Raw genomic sequence first — 21,624 nt, 5'->3', positions numbered from 1 at the left:
GAAAAGAAAATTTAGCAAAGATGTTGGGAGATTCTTCAGAGTATTCAATGTGTGGCGTGGATTTTTGGGGAGCAGATGGGTGATCTCGGAGGGGCCGAATTCACCTGTCTTTATCGAATGAGTAACTTCAGCTGAAATCTCAGCCCAACGCAGTGTTCAGCAAGTTCCTTTATTTTTGTTTTTGTTATTCATTTTTAGGATGTGGGCGTCGCTGGCAACGTCGGCATTTATTGCTCATCTCTGAATTTACAACCGAGGGGCTTGCAAGGTCAATTCAGAGGGCAGTTACGAATCAACCAGGTTGGTGTGGGACCGGAGTCATATATAGGCCCAGACCGGGTAAGGACGGCAGGTTTCTTTCCCTGAAGCGAACCAGTTGGGATTTTACGACAGTTTCACCGTCACTTTCACTGATATCAGATTTTTATTTCCAGGTTTTTTAATTCTCAAGCTGCCATGGTGGGATTTGAACTCACACTATCTGGATTGCTAGTCCAGTAACATCATCACTACACTAACATACCCATCGCGCGGATGCAGGAGTAGAACAGTCGGAGAATAAATCTGGAGAGTTCTGAGTTAGCTTGTCTCAGCCAGGGCAGCAGTGGGTGTGCAGGATTCACACCACTCGTGCACTGCCGAAGAGCGTGTGCAGGAGCTGGGTGACGAGAGGATCCAGCTCGGATACGATGACCTCCACAGTTGCCACTCGGTGGTCGCTCAGGCGAGGTACTGGAGGGCGACGAGCGCCATCCGATCAGTACCCCAACAAGAGTGAGCGCCTTCAGGAGGGGAGGAGAGGTAAAGTGGGGGAGGGTTACCTGGCCCTCTGTGTGCCACTGCTGTCTGAATGTTGTGAGTGGGATTCGCACACAGACAGACAGGGGCTCAGGACGGGACAGTGAGTAGGGAATCAGCATCAATGATCCATCTGTAAGCACCTGGCTGGTGGAGTCTGGCTCAGGACACTCCCCAGAAACACTCCATGGAAAGCAGGATTCCCTGTGGGAGGAGAGACCTACTTCCCCATCTTCTGCCCGTCCCTCACTGAGTGAGCTACGGCCTATGGCCGAGCACCCTGTTTAAATGCATGAACTGTTTGCTCGCAAACTCTTTCACGGTCTGCTGTGCGCTGCAAGTTCCCATTGAGCCTGTTGGAGTGCCGATAGGGATGGGAGCCTGTGTCACACATGCTGTCAGAAGCACCTTTCAACCCATGAAAAATTTAGGCCATTGCATCTTTTAAGGGAAGAGCAAAGAAATATTTGAAGTGGAGAAGTCGGGGGGGGGGGGAAATGAGATTACAGCACAGACATGAAGGGGCGAATGGCCTTTTTCAGTGCTGTGAACTTCTAACTATTGGCTCTTGCGAAAAGTGGTGTAATCTTCCGTCATAGCTGGTGCCTTCCTCCCTTCCCTCTACCAAAGTGTTCAATTCTATGAAATCTTGGTCTGAGGGCAGATTCAGATGGGACAGAATCAGAACTGGAAATGGAAGGCAGAAAATTAGTAAGTGAGTTTGGAAGGCAGAGGAAACAAAGGTTAGAAAATAAACAACAAAGCAGTTTGGCAGTGCTTAATGGTATATAACTCAATGCAAGGAGTATGGTGAATAAGGCAGATGAGCTGAGGGCACAGATAGACACGTGGCAGTATGATATCTTAGTTATTACAGAAACCTGGCTTGAAGAGGGGCAGGAATGGCAGCTCAATGTTCCTGGTTATAGGGTTTTTAGATGAGATAGAAGGGGACAAAAAAGGAGGGGGTGGCAATTTTGGTTAAAGAAACAATTACGGCTGTGAGGAGGGATGATATGTCAGAAGGATCATCAAATGAGGCCATATGGGTTGAGCTGAGGAACAAAAAAGGGGCAGTCACACTGCTGGGAGTGTACGATAGACCCCCAGTCAGAGGGAGATAGAACAGCAAATATGGAATCAAATTTCTGAGAATTGCAAAAACCATAGGACAGTAATAGTAGGGGATTTCAACTACCCTAATATTAACTGGGACACAAACAGAGTAAAAGGTACAGAGGGCGCAGAATTCTTAAATTGCATTAAGAACTTTTTTAACCAGACGTAGCAAGCCCAACAAGAGAGGGGGCAGTTTTGGATTTAGTTTTAGGAAATGAGGCTGGGCAAGTGGAAGGAGTATCAGTGGGAAAGCATTTTGGTGCTGGTGATCATAATTCAGTTAGTTTTAGCATAGTTGCGGAAAAGGACAAAGAACAGGAGTTAAAATTCTCCAATTCTCAATTGGGGAAAGGCCAAATTTACTAAGCCAAGAAGTGATTTAGCAAAAGTGGACTGGAAACAGCTACTTGAAGGTAAATCAGTGTCAGAGCAGTGGGAGGCATTCAAGGGGGAGATCCAAGGGGTTCAGAGTAAACACGTTCTCACGAAGAAAAAGGGTGGGACTGCCAAATCGAGAGACCCCTGGATGTCAAGGAACATACAGGGTAAGCAAAAAAGGAAAGCTTATGTCAGACACCGAGAACTCAATACTGCAGAAAGCTGAGAGGAGTACAGAAAGTGCAGGGGTGAAATTAAAAAGGAAATTAGGAAAGAAAAGAAGGGTGAAAAAATATTGGCAAGTAAAATCAAGGAAAACCCAAAGATGTTTTATAAATACATTAAGAGCAAGAGGCTAACTAAGGAAAGAATAGGGCCTATTAGAGACCAAAAAGGTAACCTATGTGTGGAGGTGGAAGATGTTGTTATGGTTCTTAATGAATACTTTGCGTCTGTCTTCACAAAAGAGGGGGACGATGCAGACATTGTAGTTAAGGAGGAGTGTGAAATATTGGATGGGATAAACTTGGAGAGAGAGGAAGTATTAAGGGGATCAGCATCTTTGAAAGTAGATAAATCACCAGGGCCGGATGAAATGTATCCCAGGCTGCCAAGAGAAGCATGGAGGAAATAGCGGAGGCTCTGACCATCATTTTCCAATCCTCACTGGATACAGGCGTGGTGCCGGAGGATTGTTTAAAAAGGGAGCGAGAGATCGACCGAGTAATTACAGGCCAGTCAGTCTAACCTCGGTGGTGGGCAAATTATTGGAATCAATTCTGAGGGACAGGATAAACCGTCACTTAGAAAGGCACGGAGTAATCAAGGACAGTCAGCACGGATTTGTTAAGGGAAGGTCGTGACTGAGTAACATGATTGAATTTTTTGAGGAGGTAACAAGGAGGGTCGATGAGGGTGGTGTATTTGATGTAGTCCACATGAATTTTAGCAAGGCTTTTGACAAGGTCCCATGTGGCAGACTGGTCAAAAAGGTACAAGCCCATGGGATCCAAGGGAAAGTGGCAAGTTAGATCCAAAATTGGCTCAGTGGCAGGAAGCAAAGGGTAATGGTCGACCGGTGTTTTTGTGACTGGAAGGCTGTTTCCAGTGGGGTTCCACAGGGCTCAGTACTAGGTCCCTTGCTTTTTGTGGTACATATCAATGATTTGGACTTAAATATCGGGGGCATGATTAAGAAGATTGCAGATGATATAAAAATTGGCTGCATGGTTGATAGTGAGGAGGAAAGCTGTAGACCGCAGGAAGATATCAATGGACTGGTCAGGTGGGCAGAAAAGTGGCAAATGGAATTCAATCCAAAGAAATGTGAGGTAATGTATTTGGGGAGGGCAAACAAGGCAAGGGAATACACAATAAATGGGAGGATACTGAAAGGTGTAAAGGAAGTGAGGGACCTTGGAGTGCATGTCCACAGATTCCTGAAGGTAGCAGGACAGGTAAATGAGGTTGTTAAGAAGGCATGTGGAATATTTTCTTTTATTAGCTGAGGCATAGAATATAAGAGCAGGGAGGTTATGCTGGAACTGTATAAAACACTGGTTGGGCCACAGCTTGAGTACTGTGTACAGTTCTGGTCACCCCATTACAGGAAGGATGTGATCCTCATGGGGGAATCTAAAACTAGAGGGCATAGTCTCAGAATAAGGGGTTGCCCGTATAAGACGGAAATGAGGAGGAATTTCTTCTCGCAGAGGATCGTGAATCTTTGGAATTCTTTACCTCAAAAAGCTGTGGAGGCTGAGTCATTGAATACATTCAAGGCTGAGTTAGACAAATTTTTGATCAGCGAGGGAGTCAAAGGATATGGGGAAAAGGCTGGAAAGTGGATGAGGTAATAATCAGATCAGCCATGATCTCATTAAATGGCTCGAGGGGCCGAATGGCCTATTCCTGCTCCTATCTCTTATGGTCTCTTATGGATTGCACCAGAGAGGGTACAGAGGAGATTTATGAGCATGTTGCCAGGACTGGAGAATTTTAGCTATAGGAAAGATTGGATAGGCTGGGGTTGTTTTCCTTGGAACAAAGAAGGCTGAGGGGAGATTTAATTGAGGTGTACAAAATTATGAGAGGCCTTGACAGAGTGGATAGGAAGGACCTATTTCCCTTATGAGGGGGTCAATAACCAGGGGGCATAGATTTAAAGTGATTGGCAGAAGCATTAGAGGGGAGCTGAGGAAAATTATTTTCACCCAGAGGGTGGTGGGGGTCTGGAACTCACTGCCTGAAAGGGTGGTAGAGGCAGAAACCCTCAACTCATTTAAAAAGTCCCTGGATGTGCACCTGAAGTGCCGTAACCTACAAGGCTGGAAAGTGGGATTCGGCTGGGTGGCTCATTTTCAGTCAGCGCGGGCATGATGGGCCGAGTGGCCTCTTTCTGTACCGTAAATTTTCCATGATTCTATCTTCAGCTTACTGGGCTGTTTGCTCAGGCCAATATTGTCCATGATGGCACTGGGCGAAATGGCCTCCTGATAACTATTTTTCCATTGCCCAAGTAACATGGATGATGTTTGCCCTTCAAATCTATCCTGGAGTCTGCAACCCGACTACGCCCAAGAAACCCCACACAAGCCAAACTGGAGGATTGGAGTTGCAGGCAGTCTCTGATATCACCTTGGTGAACCTCTGCTCTACCCTCTCCAAGGCCGCAGATTTACGAGAAGAAATTCCTCCTCATTTCTGTCTTATACAGGCGACCCCTTATTCTGAGACTATGCCCCCTAGTTTTAGATTCCCCCATGAAGATCACATCCTTCCTGTAATATGGTGACCAGAACTGTATGTACCACATAACAAGCGTCAGTGAATCTCAAAGTAATTCATTGCATGTGAAGCTCCTCCAGATAGCTCGACGAGACAAAGTGTTATATAAATAGAACCATAGAAAAGATACAGCACAGAAGGGGGCCATTCCGCCCATTGTGTCCACACCAGCTTGAAGAACAACCAGGAGCCCATTCTAATCCCATCTTCCAGCACCCGGTCCGTAGCCCTGCAGCTTACAGCACTTTAGGTGCAGGTCCAGGCACTTTTTAAAAGAGTTGAGGGTCCCTGCCTCTACCACCAATTCGGGCAGTGAATTCCATACACCCACCACCCTCTGGGCAAAAAAGTTTTTCCTCATGTCCCCTCTAATCCTTCCACCAATCAGCTTAAATCTATGTCCTCTAGTTCTTGAACTCTCCGCTAGGGGAAACAGGTACTTCCTGTCGACTCTATCTGGGCCCCTCATAATTTTGTACACCTCAATCAAGTCTCCCCTCAGCCTCCTCTGCTCCAAGGAAAGCAACCAAAGTCTATCCAATCTCTCCTCGTAGCTGCAATTTTCAAGCCCTGGCAACATTCTTGTAAATCTTCTCTGCACTCTCTCCAGAGCAATTACGTCCTTCCTGTAATATGGTGACCAGGACTGCGCACAATGCTCCAGCTGTGGCCTTACCAGCGTTTTATACAGTTCCATCATTCCATCCCTGCTTTTGTATTCTATACCTCGGCTAATAACGGAAAGCATTCCGAATGCCTTCTTCACAACCTTATCGAACTGTACTGCCATCTTCAGGGACCTGTGCACATGCACTCCAAGGTCTCTCACTTCCTCTACCCCTCTCATTATATTCCCGTTTACTGCGTATTCCCTTTTACTGTTTGCCCTCCCTAAGTGCATTACCTCACACTTCTCCGGGTTGAACTCCATTTGCCACTTTTCTGCCCATTCCACCAACCCATTGATATCTTCTTGGAGTCCACAGCTATCCTCTTCGCTATCAACTACACGGCCAATTTTTGTGTCGTCTGCAAATTTGCCAATCATGCCCCCTACATTCAAGTCCAAATCATTAATATATACCACAAACAGCAAGGGACCCAACACTGAGCCCTGTGGCACACCACTGGAAACGGATTTCCATTCGCAAAGACATCCATCGACTTTTACCCTTTGTTTCCTGTTACTGAGCCAATTTTGGATCCAATTCGCCACAGTTCCCTGTATCCCATGGGCTTTTACCTTTCTGACATTCTGCCATGTGGGGACCTTGTCAAATGCCTTACTAAAATCCATGTAGACAACATCCACTGCACTACCCTCATCAATCCTCCTTGTCACTTCCTCAAAGAATTCAATCAGATTTGTAAGGCATGACCTTCTCTGAACAAATCCATGCTGACTATCCCTGATTAAACCATGCCTTTCCAAGTGACAGTTTATCCTATCTCTCAGTATTGATTCTAATCGTTTGCCCACCACCGAGGTAAGACTGACCGGCCTATAATTGTTCGGCCTTTCCCTCGTACTCTTTTTAAACAATGGTACTACGTTTGCAGTCTTCCAGTCCTCCGGTACCTCCCCTGAAACTAGTGAGGATTGGAAAATGATCCTCAGAGCATCCGCTATTTCCTCCCTGGCTTCCTTCAATAGCCTAGGAAACAATCCATCCGGCCCTGGTAACTTATCAACTTTCAAGGATTCCAGTCCCTCTAGTACTTCCTCTCTCGTTATGTTTACCTTATCCAATATTTCACACCTCTCCTCTTTAACTACTCCGTCTGGATCATCCCTTTCCTTTGTGAATACGGAGACAAAATATTCATTTAAAACCCTACCCACATCCTCTGCTTCTACACACAAGTTACCCTTATCATCCCTGATAGGTCCCACCTTTTCCTTAGCTATCCTCTTGTTCTTAACGTACTGATAAAACATCTTTGGGTTTTCTTTAATCTTACTAGCTAATATATTTTCATGCCCTCTCTTTGCTTTCCTTATTTCCTTTTTTATGTCATCCCTGTACTTTCTATACTCCTCTAGGCTTTCTGCAGTATTTATGCAAGCTCTTTATCTAGACTGTTTGAACCATCTGGGTTTACAGCACAGGACGCCATTCGGCCCATCGTATCTGTGCCAGCTTTGTGCTAGACAAATCCAAAACTAATTCCACTGCCCTGCTCTCTCCCCATAGCCTTGTAACTTACTGCTTTGAATATTTATCCAATTTTCCCTTAAAAGATGCAATGGTCTCGCACTGTATCAAATCATTCTGTACTCCAACAACCCTCTGTGTAAAGGAATTTCTCCTAACCTCTCTCCTCATTCTCTTTGTGACGATTTTAAATTGATGACCCTCATCACTGACCCTGCCCCAAAATAGTCCCTCACCTTTCTCCTTCGCAGTTGGAGTCTGTGCACCTGTTATCTATAAAACCTTTCGCAGAAAATATTTTTTTTATGCAGGATATCTCCTGAAGTGATTGTGGACAGCAACATTTCAAATCCCATCCAACCTGTGCTTTTCAATCATCCTGAACGGGGGTAGGACAGAAAAGACCAGAGTTGATGCTCTTTCTTACCCAAGGCTGCTACAGCGTACAGACAGTTGACAATGCTGAAGTTGTCGAACTTGGAGCAGTCGCTCACAATGGAGTCGCAGAGCGTCTGGAAATCCTCCAGCTCCAACATCTGGCTGTGGTGCGTCTCCCCGTTGGCCCCTCCCGGCAGCTGCTGCAGCACCTGGCCAATCTTCTGCAGGGCGATGGGGTAATGGTTGTAGGAGATCTTGCCGGGGTTCTGAGTCACCCAGCGCAGGACCTCGCCCACGGTCCGCGAGCGATCGATCAGCCGCTTCATGGTGAAGAAAGTGTCGTAGGTCATCTTCTCATGGATGAAGTTCCAGGTTTTCTTCTTGGCGCGGTGGTGATGGTGGTGGTGGTGGTGGTGGTGATGATGGGGTTTGTGCCCATTGTGCCTCCCCTGGTAGAGGTGAGGGAAGAGCTCCGGATAGGCGGCCCAGTTGTTGTGCGGCTTGCAGGCGTGGTAACGGGCGGCATACATCGTACCCCAGCTCCTCGGCGGGCAGTCGGCAGCTGGGCGGCAGGCCAGGCGGAAGAAACGGAGAAAGCAGGTGAGGCCGAGACGAGTCAGTCCGTCTAATAGCAGAACACTCTCACTCCCCGGCGGCAGAGACCCGAAGCAGCGTAGGGGCGACCTTTGCATCTTAGGCAGCGCTCACCTCGAGGGAGTCTGGGGAACAGCAGAAACCTGCGGCAGAGCAGACCACACCACTCAGAACAGCAAAGTCTGACACTTGGCATCGTAACGTGCACCTGAATTAAATTAAACTTTGCCAATGTCACCCACAACCCAACAAGAAATAAAAGAATGCAAACTCGGCACAGGCTGGAAGCGACTCCGAGAGGTTCTGGGCTGTGCTATCCGAGTCCTCGGGATTAGATACCCTCAGTAAAATCCTGATGGTCACCGGGCTAATCCTGGTCACCTCGGAGTCACAAGGTCATGAGTTCAAGTCCCACTCCAGAGACTTGAGCACATAATCCAGGCTGACACTCCCAGTGCAGTACTGAGGGAGCGCTGCACTGTCGGAGGGTCAGTACTGAGGGAGCGCTGCACTGTCGGAGGGTCAGTACTGAGGGAGCGCTGCACTGTCGGAGGGTCAGTACTGAGGGAGCGCTGCACTGTCGGAGGGTCAGTACTGAGGGAGCGCTGCACTGTCGGAGGGTCAGTACTGAGGGAGCGCTGCACTGTCGGAGGGTCAGTACTGAGAGAGCGCTGTACTGTCGGAGGGTCAGTACTGAGGGAGCGCTGCACTGTCGGAGGGTCAGTACTGAGAGAGCGCTGCACTGTCGGAGGGTCAGCGCTGAGGGAGCGCTGCACTGTCGGAGGGTCAGTACTGAGAGAGCGCTGCACTGTCGGAGGGTCAGCACTGAGGGAATGCTGCACTGTCGGAGGGCTGCACTGTCGGAGAGTCAGTACTGAGGGAGCGCTGCACTGTCGAGAGGGTCAGCACTGAGGGAGCGCTGCACTGTCGGAGGGTCAGTACTGAGGGAGCGCTGCACTGTCGGAGGGTCAGTACTGAGGGAGCGCTGCACTGTCGGAGGGTCAGCACTGAGGGAGTGCTGCACTGTCTGAGGGTCAGCACTGAGGGAGTGCTGCACTGTCGGAGGGGCTGTCTTTTGGATGAGACGTTAAACCGGTGGATGTAAAAAAGATCTCACAACACTATTTGAAGAGCAGGGGAGTTCTCCCCGGTGTTCTGGACAATATTATCAGCCATAATCTTATCAAATGGCGGAGCAGGCTCGAGGGGCTGAATGGCCTACTCCTGTTCCTATGTTCCTAGTATCCCTCTACCAGCACCTTAAAAACAGATTATCTAGTTATTATCTCATTGCTGTTTGTGGGTTCTTGCTGTGCGCAAATTGGCTGCTGCGTTTCCGACATTACAACAGTGACTACACTTCAAAAGTGCTTCATTGGTTGTAAAGCGCTTTGGGACGTCCTGAGGTTGTGAAAGGCACTATAGAAATGCAAAGTTCTTTCCCATGACAGTCAGTACACACACCTCAGACTCCGAGTACTCACTCACTCCAGCAGCACCCCCTGTAAACAAGCCGCTCTCTCGCCCAGGGAACAGGGGCAGAGCACGGCACAGCAGAGGGAGTTTTATATTTAGTTCCCCTCACTCAGTTCCCTTCTTCCCTTTTCTGAATTTTCAGCTCCTCCCGAGGAATCTGCCTGGCTGATTTTCCCTCCCCATCCCCCACACCAAATCTCATCCACATCGTGTGGGAAAGTCTCTGCCCTCTGTTCCCCTCCCCCAACAATCCAACATCACGAGATCAGTAAGGATTAATGGTGCAGTTAAAAGAAAATCAGTACTCCAGTGTTATTCAGGGACAGACCTGTACCCACCAGTACTGTACACAACAATTATACCGTGACAGGCCTGTACCCACCAGTACTATACCCCAGTGTTATACAGTGACAGACCTGTACCCACCAGTACTGAGCCCCAGTGTTATGCAGTGACAGACCTGTACCCACCAGTACTGTACCTGTGTTATACAGTGACAGACCTGTACCCACCAGTACTGTACCCGTGTTATACAGTGATAGACCTGTACCCACCAGTACTGTACCCCAGTGTTATAGTGACAGACCTGTACCCACCAGTACTGTACCCCAGTGTTATACCATGACAGGCCTGTACCCACCAGTACTGTACCCATTATACAGTAACAGGCCTGTACCCACCAGTACTGTACTAGTTATGCAGTGACAAACCTGTACCCGCCAGTACTGTACCTGTTATACAGTGGCAGACCTGTACCCACCAGTACTGTGCCCGATTGTTATAGTCACAGACTTGTAGCCCAGTGTTATAGTGACAGACCCGTACCCACCAGCACTGTAGTCCAGTGTTATAGTCACAGATCTGTACCCATCAGTACTGTACCCATATTATAGTGACAGACATGTACCCACCAGTACTGTACCCGTTCTACAGCATCAGATCTGTACCCACCAGTGCTGTACCCCAGTGTTATACAGTGACAGACCTGTACCCCAGTCTTATAGTGACAGACCAATAGCGACTAGTACTGTATCCCATTGTTATACAGTGAGAGACCTGTACCCACCAGTACTGTACATCAGTGCTACAACGTGACAGACCTATACCCACCAGTATTGTACCCGTTATAGTGACAGACCTGCACCCAACAGTACTGTTCCTGTGTAATGCAGTGACAGACCTGTACCCCAGTGTTATACAGTGACAGACCTGTATCTACCAGTACTGTACCCAGTGTTATACAGTGTTAAATCAGAAACATTTCCCTCTTAGGCCAGACCCTCTCCAAAACCTGGGGTATACTTGGCCATGTTTCTCCCCCCTTTAAATTGTGATCTCTTGCATGTTCATGGCCTTTGGTCTCACCATCCAAGTATGTGCAATTGGACCACATATTCCATTGGCTTTTTTTGCTTTTGTATTGCTGCATAATTTTCTTTTTTGTTATTTGTACTGTATTTGTACCCTCAGTACTTTTTTTAAATTCGTTTATGGGATGTGGGCGTCACTGGCGAGGCCGGCATTTATTGCCCATCCCTAATTGCCCTTGAGAAGGTGGTGGTGAGCCGCCTTCTTGAACCGCTGCAGTCCGTGTGGTGAAGGTTCTCCCATAGTGCTGTTAGGAAGGGAGTTCCAGGATTTTGATCCAGCGACGATGAAGGAACGGCGATATATTTCCAAGTCGGGATGGTGCGTGACTTGGAGGGGAACGTGCAGGTGGTGTCGTTCCCATGTGCCTGCTGCTCTTGTCCTTCTGTACCATATTATATAGTGACAGACCTGTACCCACCAGTACTGTACCCGTATTATAGTCACAGACGTGTACCCAATACTGTACCCCAGTATTGTACAGAGATAGACCTCTACCCACCAGTACTGTACCCCAATGTTATACAATGACAGACCTGTACCCACCAGTACTGTGCCCCAGTGTTATGCAGTGACAGACCTGTACCCACCAGTACTGTTCCCATATTATGCAGTGACAGACCTGTAGCCACCAGTACTGTCCCCGTATTATAGTCTCAGACCTGTACCCAATACTGTACCCCAGTATTGTACAGAGATAGACCTCTACCCACCAGTACTGTACCCCAATGTTATACAATGACAGACCTGTATCCACCAGTACTGTACTCCTGTGCTGTACAGTGACAGCCCTGTACCCGCCATTACTGTACCCAGTGTTATAATGAGCGACCTGTACCCCAGTGTTATACAGTGACAGACTGTACCCCAGAGTTATACAGTGGCAGACCTATACCCCAGTACAGTACCCCAGTGTTATACAGCGACAGACCTGTACCCCAGTGTTATACAGGGTCAGACCCGTACCCACCAGTACTGTACCCCAGTGTTATACAGTGACAGACCTGTACCCACCAGTACTGTACCCCAGTGTTATAGTGACAGACCTGTACCCCAGTCTTATACAGTGACAGATCTGTACACCAGTGCTTTACGGTGACAGACCTGTACCCACCAGTACTATACCCCAGTGTTATACAGTGACAGACCTGTACATCCAGTGTACTGTACTCCAGTGTAATAGTGATAGCCCTCGACCCACCAGTACTGTACCCGTGTTGTACAGTGACAGACCTGTACCCACCAGTACTGTACCCCAGTGCTATACAGTGACAGACCTGTACCCACCAGTACTGTGCCCCAGTGTCATACAGTGACAGATCTGTACCCACCAGTGCTTTAGTGACAGGCCTGTACCCACCAGTACTATACCCCAGTGTTAAACAGGGTCAGACCTGTACCCACCAGTACTGTGCCCCAGTGTCATACAGTGACAGATCTGTACCCACCAGTACTGTACACCAGTGCTTTACAGTGACAGACCTGTACGCAACAGTACTGTACCCCAGTGTTATACAGTGACAGACCTGTACCCACCAGTACTGTACCCCAGTCTCATACAGTGACAGACCCGCACCCACCAGTACTGTGCCCCAGTGTTATACAGTGGCAGACCTGTGCCCATCAGTACTGTACCCCAGTGTCATAGTGACAGATCTGTACCCACCAGTACTGTACACCAGTGCTTTACAGTGACAGACCTGTACCCACCAGTACTATACCCCAGTGTCAAACAGGGTCAGACCTGTACCCACCAGTACTGTGCCCCAGTGTCATACAGTGACAGACCCTCTACCCACCAGTACTGTGCCCCAGTGTTATACAGTGGCAGACCTGTACCCACCAGTACTGTGACCCAGTGTTATACAGTGATTGACCTGTACCCACCAGTACTGTGCCCCAGTGTCATACAGTGACAGACCCTCTACCCACCAGTACTGTACCCATGTTATACAGTAACAGATCTGTACCCACCAGTACTGTACACCAGTGCTTTACAGTGACAGACCTGTACCCACCAGTACTATACCCCAGTGTTAAACAGGGTCAGACCTGTACCCACCAGTACTGTGACCCAGTGTTATACAGTGATTGACCTGTACCCACCAGTACTGTGCTCCAGTGTCATACAGTGACAGACGCGTACCCACCAGTACTGTGCCCCAGAATTACACACTGATAGACCTGTACCCACCAGCATTGTGCCCCAGTGACAGACCTGTACCCACCAGTACTGTACCCCAGTGTTATACATTGACAGACCTGTACCTTAGTACAGTACCCGTTTTTTACAGTGACAAACCTGTACCCACCAGTACTGCATCCCAGCATTATACAGTGACAGACCTGAACCCACCAGTACTGCACCCCAGAATTACACACTGATAGACCTGTACCCACCGGTACTGTACCCCAGTGTTATAGCGACAGACCTGTATCCACCAGTATTATAGAGTGTACCCACCACTATGATACAGAGACAGACCTGTACCCACCAGTACTATACACACCATTAATGTACCCGTTATAGAGGCAGACCTGAACCCACCAGTACTGTATCCCAGTATTGTACAGAGATAGACCTCTACCCACCAGTACTGTACCCTGTTAGACAGCGACAGTCCTGTAACCCACCAGTACCGTACCCCAGTGCTGTACAGTGACAGGCCCGTGTTATAGTGAGCGACCTGTGCCCCAGTGTTATACAGTGACAGACTTGTAACCCAGTACAGTACCCTAGTGTTATACAGTGACAGACCTGTACCCACCAGTACTGTACCCCAGTGTTATACAGTGACAGACCTGTACCCACCAGTACTGTACCCCAGTGTTATACAGGAACAGACCTGTACCCACCAGTACTGTACCCCAGTGTTATACAGTGACAGACCTGTACCCACCAGTACTGTGCCCCAGTGTTATACAGGGACAGACCTGTACCCACCAGTACTGTGCCCCAGTGTTATACAGTGACAGACCTGTACCCACCAGTACTGTGCCCCAGTGTTATACAGTGACAGACCTGTACCCACCAGTACTGTGCCCCAGTGTTATACAGTGACAGACCTGTACCCACCAGTACTGTGCCCCAGTGTTATACAGTGACAGACCTGTACCCACCAGTACTGTACCCCAGTGTTATAGTGACAGACCTGTACCCACCAGTACTGTGCCCCAGTGTTATACAGTGACAGACCTGTACCCACCAGTACTATACCCCAGTGTTATAGTGACAGACCTGGATAGAAACAACTCTACACATTTTATATTTTTATAACAAATCTCTACTTAAATTTACTTCACGTCCAGTGAGAGTAAATAATTATCAGCACAAACTCCATGTCCTAATTAATATTCCAACACAATGTTATGGATATAAATGGTTTTTGATCGTATCTCCTGTGGAATGTGTGAGGGTATTTGATCAGGTGTAATGTAAATATATATAAATATTATTTTAATGATATTGAGTTGCTCGGAAGGGAATATCTGTGTATAAGTGGATTTTATTTATACATTAATTTTTACAGATAAATTGTCTGATAATTAGAAAATGTGGTTATTTTTATTATATTTGACACTTATTATAGCGCTACTTTCTCTATTAATATTATTTGCATTTACTGATGTTAAGTCTTTATTCTCCATATTGTTTCCATCACCGACACCCGGAGCCGCTCCTCCCGGGCCCGGGCTCATCTCACCGGGCTCCCAGGCGCCAGGCCAGGCCCCGGCTCCCCGCCGAGTCCGAGTCCGACTCCAAGGCCCCGACTCCCCTGCCGCCCACTTACATTGTCCGGGAGGCCCCGCTGGGCCCGGCTTAGGCCTCGGCCTCGGGTTCCTGCTGCTCCTGCGACCGGCGCCGCTCGCTCTGCTCCCGGGACCGCTCCTCCCGCCGGCTCCAGCCGCCAACCGCCGCCAAACGCGCGCCCCTGCCGCGCGCTCCCGCAGCCAACTGCGCGCGCCCGCCGCCAACCGCTGGCAAACGCGCGCGCCCGCCGCACGCTCCCCACTCGCCTCGCGCAACGGACTCCGCCCTCAGTGCGCAAGCGCGCTGATCCCCCACCCCCTCATCATCCCCCACTCCCTCATACCCTCACCCCATCATCCCCCTACTCCCTCATCCCTCACCCATCATCCCCTCACCCCATCATCCCCCTACTCCCTCATCCCTCACCCATCATCCCCCACTCCATCATCCCCTCATCATCCCCCACTCCATCATCCCCTCATCATCCCCCACTCCATCATCCCCTCACCCCATCATCCCCCACTCCATCATCCCCTCACCCCATCATCCCCCACTCCATCATACCCTCACCCCATCATCCCCCACTCCATCATCCCCTCATCATCCCCCACTCCCTCATACCCTCACCCCATCATCCCCCACTCCATCATCCCCTCATCATCCCCCACTCCCTCATACCCTCACCCCATCATCCCCCACTCCATCATCCCCTCATCATCCCCCACTCCCTCATACCCTCACCCCATCATCCCCCACTCCATCATCCCCTCATCATCCCCCACTCCCTCATACCCTCACCCCATCATCCCCCACTCCATCATCCCCTCATCATCCCCCACTCCCTCATACCCTCACCCCATCATCTCCCTCATCCCTCACCCATCATCCCCTCACCCCATCATCCCCCTACTCCCTCATCCCTCACCCATCATCCCCCACTCCCTCATACCCTCACCCCATCATCTCCCTCATCCCTCACCCATCATCCCCTCACCCCATCATCCCCCTACTCCCTCATCCCTCACCCATCATCCCCCACTCCATCATCCCCCATTCTCCTCATCATCAAATCCTCCCAATCCCCTCATCTGATCTCTTTATCCCCCCCGCCCCCCCCCATGTCCCATTTCCTCGTCCCTCCAGTCCCCTGGTACCAGATACCGGGTTATAAGGTCTACAGGAGAGATAGGGAAAATGGAAGAGGGGGAGGAGTAGCCTTAGTGATTAGAAATGAAATCACTTCAATGATAAAGGAGGATATAACGAGAGGTAAGCAGCCAACAGAGACCTTATGGGTTGAATTGAGAAATAGGAAAGCATCTAAGACTATAGTGGGAGTTGTGTATAGGAGCCCTGGCAGCAGCTCTGAAGTGCTAGATTGTATAAATGCAGAGATTAGACAAGCGTGTAAGAAAGGCATAGTGGTCTTAATGGGGGACTTTAACCTTCACATAGATTGGGAAAAGCAGACTAGCAACTATTAGAAAGGTAGTGAATTTCTTGAGTGTGTCCGGGATAGTTTTCTACAGCAGTATGTCCTAGAGGTAACAAGGGAGCAAGCCAGACTAGATTTAGTAATGAGTAATGAACCAGATTTAGTTAACGGCTTAACTGTGCGTGAACATCTATCCAATAGCGATCACAACATGATCGAGTTCAATGTTGTGTTTGAAAGGGAAAAAAGTGAGTCAGCTGCTAAGATTCTAGACTTGGGCAAGGCCGACTTCAATGGGATGAGACAGAGACTGTCCACAGTAAACTGGGCAAATCTGTTAATGGGTAAAATGACTGATGATCAGTGGGAAATGGTTTATACCCCTGAGGGACAAGAACTCTACTTGCCAAAAAAAACAGCCAAGGACAACTAAAGAGGTAAGGGACAGTATAAGACATAAGGAAAGGGCATGCAAAAAGGCAAAAAATGGCACAGATCCTGGCAAATGGGAAAGATACAAAGATCAACAAAGGGTCACAAAACAGATAGTAAGGGCTACAAAAAGAGAGTATGAAAAGAAACTTACAAGGGATATCAAAACCAATACGAAGAACTTTTATAGTTATATTAAGAAAAAGAGGGTGGTCAGGAGCAGTGTTGGCCCCTTAAAAACTGAAAGTGGGGATATTGTCATTGACAATGGGGAAATGGCGGACATGTTGAATAATTACTTTGCGTCAGTATTTACAGTAGAAAAAGAGGATAGCATGCTGGAAATCCCAAGAAAACTAATATTGAATCGGGGACAGGGACTCGATAAAATTAACATAAGTAAAGCAACAGTAATGAAGAAAATAATAGCACTAAAGAGGGACAAATCCCCAGGACCAGATGGTTTCCATCCCAGGGTTTTAAAGGAAGTAGGTGAGCACATTGCGGATGCCCTAACTATATTCTTTCAAAGTTCTCTAGATTCAGGAACTGTCTCTCTACATTGGAAAATTGCACATGTCACTCTGCTTTTTAAGAAAGGAGAGAGAGGGAAACCAGGGAATTATAGACCAGTTAGCCTAACATCTGTTGTGGGGAAAATGCTGGAGTCTATAATTAAGGATAGGGTGACTGAACACCTCGAGAATTTTCAGTTAATCAGAGAGCCAGCATGGATTTGTGAAAGGTCGGTCGTGCCTGACAAACCTGATTGAATTTTTTGAAGAGGTGACTAAAGTAGTGGACATGGGATGTTATTTATATGGACTTCCAGAAGGCATTTGATAAAGTCCCACATCAGAGACTGTTAGCTAAGATAGAAGCCCATGGAATCGAGGGAAAAGTACGGACTTGGTTAGGAAGTTGGCTGAGCGAAAGGCAACAGAGAGTAGGGATAATGGATAGGTACTCACATTGGCAGGATGTGACTAGTGGAGTCCCGCAGGGATCTGTCTTGGGGCCTCAATTATTCACAATATTTATTAACGACTTAGATGAAGGCATAGAAAGTCTGATATCTAAGTTTGCCGATGACACAAAGATTGGTGGCATTGTAAGCAGTGTAGATGAGAACATAAAATTACAAAGCGATATTGATAGATTAGATGAATGGGCAAAACTGTGGCACAAATGGAGTTCAATGTAGACAAATGTTAGGTCATCCACTTTGGATCAAAAAAGGATAGAACAGGGTACTTTCTAAATGGTAAAAAGTTAAAAACAGTGGATGTCCAAAGGGACTTAGGAGTTCAGGTACATAGATCATTGAAGTGTCATGAACTGGTGCAGAAAATAATCAATAAGGCTAATGGAAAGCTGGCCTTTATATCTAGAGGACTGGAGTACAAGGGGGCAGAAGTTATGCTGCAGCTATACAGAACCCTGGTTAGACCGCACCTGGAGTACTGTGAGCAGTTCTGGGCACCGCACCTTCGGAAGGACATATTGGCCTTGGAGGGAGTGCAGCGTAGGTTTACTAGAATGATACCCGGACTTCAAGGGTTAAGTTACGAGGAGAGATTACATAAATTGGGGTTGTATTCTCTGGAGTTTAGAAGGTTAATGGGTGATCTAATTGAAGTTTATAAGATATTAAGGGGAACGGATAGGGTGGATAGAGAGAAACTATTTCCACTGGTTGAGGATTCTAGGAGTAGGGGGCACAGTCTAAAAATTAGAGCCAGACCTTTCAGGAGTGAGATTAGAAAACATTTCTACACACAAAGAGTGGTGGACGTTTGGAACTCTCTTCTGCAACGGCAATTGATACTAGCTCAATTGCTAAATTTAAATGTGAGATAGATAGCTTTTTGGCAACCAAAGGTATTAAGGGATATGGGCCAAAGGCAGGTATATGGAGTTAGATCACAGATCAGCCATGATCTTATCAAATGGCGGAGCAGGCACGAGGGGCTGAATGGCCTACTCCTGTTCCTATATTCCTATGTTCCCTCATCCCATCTTGTTATCCCTACACCCTCAGTGTCCCTGCTCCCCAATCTCCCCTTCCAATCTCCCTGCTCCCCACTCTCCCCTCCCAATCTCCCCGCTCTCCCCTCTCTGCTACGAGTCTCCCTGCACCCCACTCTCCCCTCTCTGCTACGAGTCTCCCTGCACCCCACTCTCCCCTCTCTGCTACTAGTATCCCTGCTCCCCACTCTCCCCAACCAGTCTCCCTTCTCCCCAATCCCCTCGTGCGCTGGACTCCGCCCTCAATGTGCAAGCACGCTCATCCAACACGTCCCATCCCCAGCCCCCATAGTCCATCTCCTCACCCCCCAGTTCCCTCATCCCCACAACAGTCCATCTCCTCACCCCCCAGTTCCCTCATCCCCACAACAGTCCATCTCCTCACCCCCCAGTTCCCTCATCCCCACAACAGTCCATCTCCTCACCCCCCAGTTCCCTCATCCCCACAACAGTCCATCTCCTCACCCCCCATCCATTCCCATAATCTCATCCCCACAGTCCTTCTCCTTATCCTCACATCCCTCTCATCCCCATCCCCTCATCCCCCACAGTCCATCTTATCCCCCCATCCCATTATCTCATCCCCCAGTCCCCTCATCCCATCTCCTCATCCCCTTCCAGCCCCCCAGTCCCCTCATCCCATCTCCTCATCCCCTTCCAGCCCCCCAGTCCCCTCATCCCATCTCCTAATCCCCTCTCCTCATTCCCTTCCAGCCCCCCAGTCCCCTCATCCCATCTCATCCCCCTCTAGTTGCCACAGTCCATCTCCTCAACCCCAACCCCCCAGTCCCATCATCCTATCCAATGCCCCCAGTCCCCTCAGTCCATCTCCCCAGTCTCCACATCCCCCAGTGTCCTCTTCCCATCTCCTCACCCCCTGGTCCTCTCGTAGAATCGTAGAAAGGTTACAGCATGGAAGGAGGCCATTCAGTCCATTGATTCCGCGCCGACTCTAAGAGCAATCCAGCTGGTCCCATTCCCCCTCTTTTCCCGTAGCCCTGCAAGTTTTTTCCTCATCCGACCTCCTTATCCCCCCACATCCCATAGTCCCCTCATCCCATCTCATCAACCCCCCAGTCTTCTCATCCCCCCATCCCCCCAATCCCCACATCCCTTCTACTTAGCCCCACACCCTCTGTCTCCTCATCCCATCCTCACATCCTGTCCCCACATATCTGCTCTCAGCTTTCCTTACTCCCCGCTTCCACTTATCCCACTCTCTCCAGTCTTCCCTCTTCCCTCTTTTTGTGGGGTTAGCCATCGCTTCGTGGGTAGAACTCTCACCTCTGATTTAGAAGGTTGTGGGTTCAAGTCCCACTCCAGAGACTTGAGCCCATAATCCGGGCTGACACTCCCAGTGCAATACTGAGGGAGAGCTGCACTGCTGGAGGTGCCATATTTGGGATGAAACGTTAAAACCGAGGCCCCGTCTGCCCCTTCAGGGCATTATTGGGCAAGAAAAAGGGAGTTCTCCCCGGTATCCTGGTATCACTCATTCAACATCACAAAAAACAGATGATCTGGTCATTTATCACATTGCTGTTTGTGGGATCTTGCTGTGCGCAAATTAGCTGCTGCATTTCCGACATTACAACAGTGACTGCACTTCAAATTGGCTGTAAAGCACTTTGGGACATCTTGAGGTCATGAAAGGTGCTATATAAATGCAAGTTCCTCCTTTCTTTCCCCACCCCTTACCCTGCCCTAATTCTTCAGTCCTCACCCTGCTCCCCCTGCTCGTCGTATGCTTCCCACTCCCTCTCTCCTTCTTGTCACTCTCCCCCACTCACACTCTGCCCCGTCTCATCCCTCCCATTCCGTTGCTCCCACTTTCCCCACTCCGAGGTTTCCTCCTCCCAGCACTGCCACTCTCCCTGCTGCCCCCTCCCCCCTCTCCCCACTCTCCAGGACCAGTCTCCCCCCCCCCCCTCTCCAGGACCAGTCTCCCCCCCCCCCCTCTCCAGGACCAGTCTCCCCCCCCCCCCCCCCTCTCCAGGACCAGTCTCCCCGCCCCCCCCCCTCTCCAGGACCAGTCTCCCCGCCCCCCCCCCCTCTCCAGGACCAGTCTCCCCCCCCCCCCCCCTCTCCAGGACCAGTCTCCCCCCCCCCCCCTCTCCAGGACCAGTCTCCCCCCCCCCCCCAGGACCAGTCTCCCGCCCCCCCCCCCTCTCCAGGACCAGTCTCCCCCCCCCCCCTCTCCAGGACCAGTCTCCCCCCCCCCCCCCTCTCCAGGACCAGTCTCCCCCCCCCCCCCCTCTCCAGGACCAGTCTCCCCCCCCCCCCCCCTCTCCAGGACCAGTCTCCCCCCCCCCCCCCTCTCCAGGACCAGTCTCCCCCCCCCCCCCCCTCTCCAGGACCAGTCTCCCCCCCCCCCTCTCCAGGACCAGTCTCCCCCCCCCCCCCTCTCCAGGACCAGTCTCCCCCCCCCCCCCCCTCTCCAGGACCAGTCTCCCCCCCCCCCCCCTCTCCAGGACCAGTCTCCCCCCCCCCCCCCTCTCCAGGACCAGTCTCCCCCCCCCCCCCCCCTCTCCAGGACCAGTCTCCCCCCCCCCCCCCCTCTCCAGGACCAGTCTCCCCCCCCCCCCCCCCTCTCAGGACCAGTCTCCCCCCCCCCCCCCCTCTCCAGGACCAGTCTCCCCCCCCCCCCCCCCCTCTCCAGGACCAGTCTCCCCCCCCCCCCCCCCTCTCCAGGACCAGTCTCCCCCCCCCCCCCCCTCTCCAGGACCAGTCTCCCCCCCCCCCCCCTCTCCAGGACCAGTCTCCCCCCCCCCCCCCCCTCCAGGACCAGTCTCCCCCCCCCCCCCCCCCCTTCCAGGACCAGTCTCCCCCCCCCCCCCCCCTCTCCAGGACCAGTCTCCCCCCCCCCCCCCCCTCTCCAGGACCAGTCTCCCCCCCCCCCCCCCCTCTCCAGGACCAGTCTCCCC

The 21,624-nt window shown here is 50.1% G+C and overlaps 1 protein-coding gene across 1 annotated transcript in view; it reads right to left on the bottom strand.

Moving 5' to 3' along the window:
• Window positions 1-15,038, bottom strand: part of fastk (Fas-activated serine/threonine kinase) — a 65,782-nt gene extending 50,744 nt beyond the window's left edge. The window contains exons 1-2 of the mRNA XM_067977505.1: window positions 14,846-15,038; window positions 7,666-8,353 (exon numbers count right to left, since the gene is read on the bottom strand). Of these exons, the coding sequence (XP_067833606.1) occupies window positions 7,666-8,308 (643 nt within the window). The 5' untranslated portion in view covers window positions 8,309-8,353; window positions 14,846-15,038. The remainder of the gene's footprint in view (window positions 1-7,665; window positions 8,354-14,845) is intronic.
• Between the last annotated feature and the right edge of the window lie 6,586 nt (window positions 15,039-21,624).

Source organism: Heptranchias perlo, chromosome 3 (genome assembly GCF_035084215.1).
Source record: "Heptranchias perlo isolate sHepPer1 chromosome 3, sHepPer1.hap1, whole genome shotgun sequence".
In the NCBI taxonomy this organism is placed as follows: domain Eukaryota; kingdom Metazoa; phylum Chordata; class Chondrichthyes; order Hexanchiformes; family Hexanchidae; genus Heptranchias; species Heptranchias perlo.
Note: the sequence above shows the minus strand (reverse complement) of the source record. Positions and strands in the feature narration are given on the sequence as shown.